We start from the raw sequence: 9,918 nt of genomic DNA, 5'->3' as shown, positions 1-9,918 counted from the left end.
TGTGTTGCAACTTAGTTTACCTCTCTATTTATAGAGGAAAAACAAGGCACAGGTTTTTCATCCCACCAATGTGGGATACACCACTATAGTATTTTCTTTCAAATACACACAATCACACATCGATATCTCATTCATCAATGTCTATTAGTATGCATTTGTTGTGTCATAACAACCTACTAATGCACACGTAACAAATTTTCCAACACTTTTGACTTCTCATTTGATTTGCAAGTCCTCACCAAATAAAAGGTCATGCTATATAAAAAGTCATGTACGAATAATTCTAGCAAGACCTCAAGGACCACCACATATTCAATTTCTCGTAACCATTCAAACCTGTCACAAGGCTATTTTCGTAATTTCACTCCCCTTCGTAAAACACACCACTGCAAGTGCAACTACTCTCCTATATCTCTATCCATATCTCCTTCTTTTCCGGCTCTATATATACACATATAATATACACACACACACACAAAATCCCATACCACAACCTGCTTTCGGATCCGGGTCAAATAGCAACCAAATCACCAACGCAAGGATGAAGTTATTCTTCATGAATAGTAACACCGAAAGCATTAGCGCTAGCTCAATATCATACTGTGTGAAACAAAGTAAACCATGTATCGGGTGGGTTGACAAGTACTTTAAGGATTGTTTGTGCAATATAAGCGATGAAATATCATTCGGGTTAGGAATAGCGAGTCTTGTTTGTTGGGGTGTTGCTGAAATCCCGCAAATCATCACCAACTTTCGCACCAAGTCCAGTCACGGCGTTTCGCTTTTGTTCCTCCTCACTTGGATCGCCGGGTAGGTGTTTATGTTCAAGGGCGAAGCTTCTAAGAGACCCTATGGGCCCAAGTCGCCTTTGTTTTTCTCAGTAGTGCAAACTTACGTGTTTTCGTTCGAACATTTTTGTATGTATTATTGTATTGAGTCCGCCCCGAAACAGGGTCTGTATGGGGCGGAGTCAAGTTTCGCCAGTTTTATATTACTGTCTAAGTGAAGTTTGTTATATTTTGTTATCATTTTTTGTGTGGTTATTTTGATGTTTTGCAGGGATATCTTTAATCTTGTTGGGTGCCTTCTTGAACCCGCAACGGTAAATCTTTAACATCTTGTATGTAATTATTTAACAATTTGTATGAACTTTGAATGTTATTGTTCACATGTGTTTCTTTCAATTCAATTGTGTTGCAGTTGCCAACTCAATATTACACAGCCGCGGTAATATTTAAATTAATCCCCTTTTGAATTAGTTTTAGAACATGTTCTTAAACCTTATTCATACTTAAATTCATGTTTAATCTAGTAATGTTGTCATTTGTCACAGCTTTACACTATAAGTACAATAATCTTAGTGTTGCAAAGCTTGTATTATGATCATATCTACGCATGGTTCAAGTCCAGGAAAGCTGATGCTAATGCCACTACAGAGGTATAACCTATAGGATATAATAATAACTCATTAACTCCATAGGCAATTCACCATATATATATCTAGTCTTTTCACATATTAAATTGTACCAAAAACTAATGAGCTTTTTAGGTAGAAGAAGTCAAGAGACCTCTTAGACCGCAAAGTTTTGAGGAACCGCGCGGTTTAAGTTCAAGAAGTTATGCAATCCGATCACCGTCTCCTAGACAGGACTATTTCTTTACGTATGTGTTCATGTTTATGTTTATGTCTAAATTTGTTCATTCACTTTTATGTTTGTATGGATGAAAGCATTGAATGTGAGGTGTGTCTGTTTACAGGTCAGCAAGATCAATGGCTGGAAGTGCAACTCCTCCGAATCGGTCTTATCTGTGGACACCAAGAAGTGGTCCAGCTTCTGCAATGGTGGTTGAGGATGATTCAAGCTCAGAAGATGAGTCAGCTGTTCAAATACCCAAGTCAGCAACCCAACCAAAGCCTATCCCACGTTCTGTAAGTTCGTTTTTATAAATTTTAATTTGGTGGTGTCTTTTAATTTGTTTTCTTTCGTGTTTTTTGGCTCACTTGTTGTTTGTATCCTTATAAAGAAAACGCTAAGAGTGAAAAGCATACGTGAAGCACAAATAAAAACAAAATAATTTCTCAATTTCACGTGAGGGTCTCTTTTATGCGTGTTGCCAAATTTTTGAAATTACAACCTATCACATAGATATTAGAAGTAATGACAAAATAAACTTATAATTTAAGACAACTAGTGATGTGATATATGCATTTGAAGCTAAGAAAAAAATATCAATTGAAAATAACAAAAATTTAGAGATAGTGATGAAATCCACTTAATTGATGGAGTTCGGGTCTAACAGTTGGACCAAACTACCTGTGGCCTTTGTAATTGTGAGAGGTTGTTTTTATAACTAAACTGCAAATGATAAAGCCCTAGTGTATATACAATGCTTAACCAATCACTATAAGATTAACCAACCAAGTATTAACAACTAAGCGAATTATATACAAGTGGCACATAATATTTCACAGCCTTTGCCACATGATATGGCTTGTTAAGATCTTTCGTTCCATCGTTTTTGGGCTCTATAACTCCACACGTAGCCCAAGTTATGCTATTTTTAAAATCGTGTCATTTCTATGATATTTCCCTCTGTCTAGCTTGTCTAAATAAGAGTCCCTCAATTCTTGGATCAACTCTATCTCATTTATTGAGAAAATATATATCACTATCAAAAAGGTTTTTTATATTTTTGAAACGTGACAGGTGGATTACGGAGCGTTCTTGGCGACCTCGTTGAACTTGCCTTCGCATACTAAGGCTTTGATGCAAGTTTATGTTGGCAGGAAGTTGCTACAAGTATGAATTTTGTTAATTTTTGTAAATTGAACCCATCATTTTCTTCAAATAAATCAAGAAATTGCGTTGCTTAATTAGTTAGTTTTGCAGGAGGGTGGTGGAAGTAGTAATGTGTATGGGCAGTGGTTAGGTTGGATGATGGCAGCTATTTATATGGGTGGTAGAATTCCTCAAATTGTATTAAATGTAAGCCATGCTTCTTAAAAATCCTAATTGTTATCTGATCAATCTTAAACTTACTAATTTTCTTTTCTATTCTTGTTTTTTTTACGGACAGATTAAAAGAGGCAGTGTTGAGGTGAGGTCATGCATAGGTTAAATTATATAACCTTCTTAGTTGTTTTGTTAAAAAAAATTCTAACTTCTCAAAATTTACCTTCAGGGTCTGAATCCACTCATGTTCATCTTTGCTCTTATTGCAAATGCTACTTATGTCGGAAGGTCCTCTCTTTAATGCACATCTTTATCTCTCTTGTCGCGTGTACTGACGGGTTATATTTGAGTGCAGCATACTTGTAAGAAGTATAGAATGGTCAAAGATTAAAGCCAACTTGCCTTGGCTACTCGATGCGGCTGTGTGTGTGGCACTTGATTTATTTGTATCCTTTATTATTTACTGCATTGGTCTAAAGACTAACCATTAATACTTACCAATCACGGGTTGACCTTAACAGAAGTAATTTGTATAGATAATCATGCAGTATGTGTACTATAGATACATGCGAAGGAGAACCGACGATGTTGAATACTATGGTGACTATTCAGAAGCCAACAAAAATCAAGTGTCTTGAATGTAACAAGAGATTTGTTTCTTCAGGTATTCCATTAGCACTTGCTTGTAACAAAACAATTTGGCTGGGAACTCTTAGGAAGTGTAATAACTTCTATAGTTTCCGAGTTCTTTACTTATTTATTGGGAATGTAAATATCAATTGTCAGTTATTATCAACTCTCTTTCAATAGCTATTCTATAAGGTTTAACCTATATGAATTATGAATCAGAAGTTATAGTTCATCATCATGCAAATTGGTTTCTTGTTCATTTGAAATAGTTGATCCACATTAAAGATTTCAATCGATTATTATTACGAAGAAGAAATCAAAAGGGTTACAACTAATTGATCACAATTGAAACACTGAATAGAAACCCTAATTCTATCTATTTATCCCCAAATTAGTAGTCTATTAACAATTTATCTTCCAAACTAGACAATAAGAGCCCCTCAACTATCATAGACTTGTCACTTGTAAACCAAAGCTCATAACTATTGATAATTGACAAGTTAGACCTCTGTAGTTTCAACCAGTCTATATTTTCATGATTTGTCTTTTAACTTTCCAACAATCTCCACCTTTAAAGATCAAATCTAACCTTTTAACAAATATGAAAACTATCAACACGCACATCAAACTTCGAACCAGGTGGAGACTTTGTTTAGAAATCTGCAAGATTTTGAGTAGTATCAACACTTGAAACTTCAAGCTCCTTTGAACATACTACTTCCCTTATAAAATGCAATCTCACATTAATATGTTTTGTTCTTTCATGAAACCTCTAACTAATGTGTGTATAATGATGCTCTCACAACTAAGCTTTAAATTTATTAAACGAAAATCCTAAAGAAACCACACAAAACCGGCAAGTGTACTGGTCACTAATAGTATAGCACTAAGGAAGTCCGAGTATCGAACACAAGGACACTTGAAAACGTTAATGATACTTAACCCTAACCAAGACTCACCTAAGAATATTTAAATGATTTTTAATATAATTAACTACCTAACCTAACTTACTTTAACTAAATTAATTAACTAGACTTAACTTAACTTAACTAAACTCTTAACAAAACTTGAAAACTTAACTGCAATCGGAGAAAACGTCTACCTAGGTAAAAATCATATTGAAGGTATAATGAGCTAATGGATTGAGAATCTCACGACACCGGTTCCTAAGGATGACACAACTAAGGTTCACTCGAGAAAGCTAGATCACCTCTCATTCTCACTAAGAAACTCTAACTTACACTTAGTTGATTTTAAGAACAAACCGGGAAACGAATTGTTAAAGTGCTCTAATGTCGACTCTCCTCTCGGTCTCACCGACACACTACCCTAATGGAGAAGAATACTACGCAACCAAGGATAGAGGAAAAATTTAGTTTAACTTAAACTAGATCAACTAATCTCTCAAAAACCCAAACCCGACAAGAACCGAACCCGCTCTCGCGCGGTCCTAATCCTAACAAGTAAAAGCTATGAGACGACCTTACTTCCTATCACCTCTCAGTCTCTAAGAAAGTGTTCACCCGCTGATGATATTTAATTAATACACTCACTTAAACCCTACGGTTGATCACCCCGCAAACAAACCCTAAACACAAAGTAGAGAGTTCTAACAAGCAACAAAATCAAAACTTATTCAATTAATCAAAGCAAGAGGTATATGAGTATAATTAATAAATTCACAGCCACTAAACACAACCTAATTCAATGTTAAACCAAACTTTTCATTAACAATTCAAGTCATGATAATCAACAATCCACATTACTCATTGAAACCTAACAATAATCATCTAACCTAGGTAGAACTAAGAAGATTAGCTACTCATAACTTTTGGACAACAGCAAACACTCAATGTAAACACCATATTAATCATCATAAACATAGTCCAAATCATTCAACAATCAATGATAATCACTAACAACTCAAACCCTAACTCAATTGCAAAAGAATTCAACTTTAAAGTTCAAAATCAAAGAGTTATGAATACTAACAAGAACACAAGGTTTATGAATGTTATACTCAAGATTAGGGCTGAGTTTTATGATGAAAATTAATCCCTATTTGTTGTCCAAAGTCTCCTTTAGTCTCCTTTTTCTTCACTTGGTCACCCAAGATGCAAAAACGACTTTCTTTTAACCCTAGAAGCTGTCGACGGAAGTTTTATGGCTGGTTGCTGTTGATTTCGGGATTTAGGGGCTGTTAGGGTTCTTATTTTTTTTAATTAACTTAATATATTATGCATAAAAGGCTTTAATCTTGTGGGCTTGGGTCGGGCCTTGAGTTGTAGTCTTCAAAGTTGATCAAAAAGGCCCCTAGAGTCTTCAAACTTTACTCTTTTTTCCATTAAAACTCCAAACCTACAAGTAATCAATCCAACTTTGTAAAATCAAGCAAAAACCATCCATAACTCTTAATAATTAAATAATTAAGTACTTAAAACATGATAAAACGACAAAGAAAGTAAGTGTGTTTTACAACACATCACTAACTCAAAATTTGAGCCAAGAACCTTCTTTGACTGCTTCAGTTATGCCATATATTCAGCCTCAGTTGTAGAAAGTGCTATAACCTTTTGAAGCTAAGATTTCCAACTAACAACACTTCCAATAACTAAGTTATTGATTTTCCTTTGTCAAGGTCCCTATCATAATCAGAATCAACATACCCATCAATTAGACCTTGACCTTTCCCCACCTCTTTCCCAAACATCAAACCATAATCCTTAGTACCTTTTAAATACCTAAGAATCCACTTAATAGATTCCCAATGATTCTTACCAAGATCTGCCAAATATCAATTCACCAAACTGACCGCATATCCCAAATCTGGCCTAGTACAGACCATTAAATACATGAGACTTCCTACCACATTTGCATAAGGGACGTGTTCCATGTTTACTATCTTCTTATGATCATGGTGAGTGTTGTAATGATAGTCTAAAATGAGCTGCAATAGGAGTTGACACCACCTTCACATTAGCTTTATTAATACCAAATGTCTTCAAGATATTATCTGCAGTACCATACTGAGTAAACTTCAACTGTCTTTGACTTATGTCTAAGTATTTCCGTTCCTAAAATCTTCTTAGCCTCCCCAAGCTCTTTCATGTCAAACTCTAGAATAATTAACTTTTAAGTAGCTTCTATCCTTGCCTTGTCTTCACATGATAATAGCATATCATCAACATACAACAAAAAAAATAGATGTAATTACCACTTATTCACTTTCTATAGCACACACAACTATCATAAGAGCTCCAATTAAATCTATGAGTATTGTTAAAATCGTCAAACCTTGATGACATATTAAACCCATACAAAGATCTTTTCAATAAACAAACCTTTTCTTCATTTCTTTCTTTAATGAATCCCAAAGGTTGTGCCATATAGACATTTTTCATCCAAATAACCATGTAAAATGGTTTTACATCCAATTGTTCAAGCTTAAAGTTATATGCCGCAACGATTGACGAAACTACCCTTGGCTATAATCAATGCTAGACCTCTATGTAAAACCCGTGGCCAGTAATCTGGCCGTAAATCTTGGACCCTTATCACCATGCAGACCATCTTTGACTTTGTATATTCATTTACACGCAACCACCTTCTGATCTCTAGGTTTATCAACTAGAACCCAAGTTTGGTTCTTGTCTAGACTAGTCATCTCTTCTTTCGTATCTTCAAGCCATTTTTCGTTAATCTTAGAGTGAACTACTTGTGACATCCGTCAATTCTTATTCGTATGTGTACTTGAATTTGTATTCGGTATACCAACCCGTTTTGTCATTTCAATGTATTCTTATTTATCATTCATCATCAATAAAATATTTATACCAATTTTGTCAATTTAGGAAGTTAAGGGACTAGTTAGACATTTAGAGAAAGATATATGAAAGTGACATGTCCTATGACTCATAACTATGAGAAGACACATGTCATATGATGGAAACACAAAATGACACATGTCAACACATAACAAATCATACCCTCACAAAATGACATGTGGCTAGTAACTAATCAATATGAATGCCACATATCAACACCTTATGGCACGACTCATCATCAAGAATGACACATATCGCATGGTGGTGAGTGACGGTCTGACCGAGGATGGCTATAAATAGTGAACATAGGCTCTTTAATTGTGGCATCAAAAACACCAAACCATTTTCCCTTTCTCGAAGTTCATGCCATAGAGTTGAGGTCCCGATGCACTCTAGATTTCGACGTTCCATACCCCGACACTCTACGTATAGTCGAAATACTGCTCGTTTATCCTTAAGCGTTATATCCTTTTTAAGTTTGTGAGGTTCGTCCGCTTCGGTTTCTTTAACGCATCTTCACTTATTTTTCCGGATTATTCTCAATTTCAAATGTGAGTTTCTCACACCCCTTTTTACTTTTTTACTTTTGGGAGTAACATACATATCCTACTCAAATACTTAGTTTATTTCGCTTCGTATATTCAAACAAAAATTCGTTATCATGGACTTGTGTGTTTATTTTCTTACTTGCTCAAATATTATGTGCTCTGGTTTCCTCATTAATAAGTATGATCATACGTCCCCTTTGCACTCAGGACCTCGATGTTATGAGTGGAAAAGGGACCCCTGATCCGAGTACATTGGCTATTACCAATTGGAAAAGACATTGATTGCTCTATCACTACACTAAGTTTCATGGAATTGTATGATTTTTATGTACTTGTATCAAACTTGTGTGAACTCACCAACTATTCAATTAGTTGAATTTATTTTATATGTATGCTACAGCCTATTGGTACATATATTAGAGTATGAAATGATGAAGACATTAAAGTTTACATTATTTAAATAATAAACAAAGTTGATGTTCGTTTTATTCTTTCCTTTGTAATTTGTTTATTTGAACAACTTGTGTACTTGAGATTTGAATGAATTAACGATATTATTGTCACTAAATAGTGTCACATGTGTTTTGAGCAATCTACATCACACTCGGGCATTTTTGCTTAAGCCGGGGTGTTACACTACTTCATAGAAAGTCAAAGGTTCATAGATGTTTTTATATTCAGCAGTGCTAAAAAGCCACTGCTCACACATCTTCACCATCTCTGAACCTAACAGGTTTTACTACATTTCTTCTTGTCCTGCCTCTAGTAAGGTTATTACTAGTAGACTCACATGAATTTTTGAATTCTGCCATTGTACCATGTAACAACTCGGATTTTTCAATTTATATTACCTGACCAATTTTCATTTTCGGGAAATATAATCAATAAAATAAAGTATTTATCAAATTTTTATAATGCTTATCATATTTATTTATTTAATTCATTATATCTTTGAAATATATCCAAAATTTACCCTAATATTAAGTTTTAACAATTTTTGAATCCACACTTATAGTTGAGGGACCAAACTACAAATTATTTAAAAGATTTTATATTATATCTCTTCAACCCATATCCATACCCGTATTCATATCCAACCCGTGACCCGTTTTGTACTTTCACCTTAAATAGCGTGCTATAATCAAAATTGATTTTATTAGATCGTTTATATGATTTAAACCGTCCTAATCCTTAAACTAATTAAGTAACAAGATCAATTTGATTCGGGTTACGTTTTCTAAACAACGTCTATAGCAATATATAAATTTACTATATAAACATCATAAGATTTCAATTAAACTCTGTTGCACCTCCTATATAACCCAATGTAACATCCCGTTTTCTCGTTTCAGTTAATAAAATAAATTATGAGTTAATATGAGTCGGGCTTGTGTTGAGTTAAATGGATATAAGTTATGGACTTTAGTTAAAAAGGAAAGGAGAAAAGACCATGGGCTGAAGCCCATGATCCATAATATATAAACCATAATTCTCTATTAATTCATTCATTTCACATATTCCATACACCACCCAAAACACACACTTAGCTCTCTCTCATCCCACTTTCTCTCTCTAGCCGAAATCACCAAGAAACCCGAGCATCAACCCGAGGTAATGATAGTATGATATTGTATAAATCCAAACCCGCTAGATCTAGTCGCAAAACGACAAGCCGACACCGTTTAAAGTCACGGAACCGGGTGGAATCGGGTATGAATCGAGCAAAAGATGAGCCTATGGGTCACCCTAGCTTAGATCTGGATCGAACGGGACGAAAAACGATGAAAAACGGTGAAAAATAAGCAAGATCTCGCTTTTCCGGCGACGATGGCGCCGGAAAAACGTGTACGAGGATGTCAGAGAATAATCTGACAATCTGACCTAACCCTAATTCGTTAACGGAGGTTTGACGAACTAGCCTTAATTTGTGAATTGATTCGTTAATGAAAGTATGACGAACTA

The 9,918-nt window shown here is 34.8% G+C and overlaps 1 protein-coding gene across 1 annotated transcript; it reads left to right on the top strand.

The window, feature by feature from the left end:
* The first annotated feature begins 451 nt into the window (after positions 1-451).
* On the top strand, positions 452-3,819 carry LOC143574916 (vacuolar histidine transporter YPQ3-like). The gene is made up of 12 exons (XM_077059417.1): positions 452-810; positions 1,060-1,102; positions 1,201-1,227; positions 1,334-1,438; positions 1,550-1,662; positions 1,759-1,930; positions 2,709-2,801; positions 2,892-2,987; positions 3,079-3,099; positions 3,184-3,242; positions 3,310-3,400; positions 3,491-3,819. The coding sequence occupies exons 1-12, from the start codon at positions 542-544 to the stop codon at positions 3,590-3,592; spliced, it is 1,191 nt and encodes a 396-aa protein (XP_076915532.1). The 5' UTR covers positions 452-541; the 3' UTR covers positions 3,593-3,819.
* Positions 3,820-9,918: the final 6,099 nt, after the last annotated feature.

This window comes from Bidens hawaiensis, unplaced genomic scaffold (genome assembly GCF_021521415.1).
Source record: "Bidens hawaiensis isolate Kalapana, Puna unplaced genomic scaffold, B.hawaiensis_p1.1 tig00027146_1, whole genome shotgun sequence".
NCBI classification, from domain to species: domain Eukaryota; kingdom Viridiplantae; phylum Streptophyta; class Magnoliopsida; order Asterales; family Asteraceae; genus Bidens; species Bidens hawaiensis.
The sequence above is the reverse complement of the archived record's forward strand: the minus strand, read 5'-3'. Positions and strand labels throughout refer to the sequence as shown.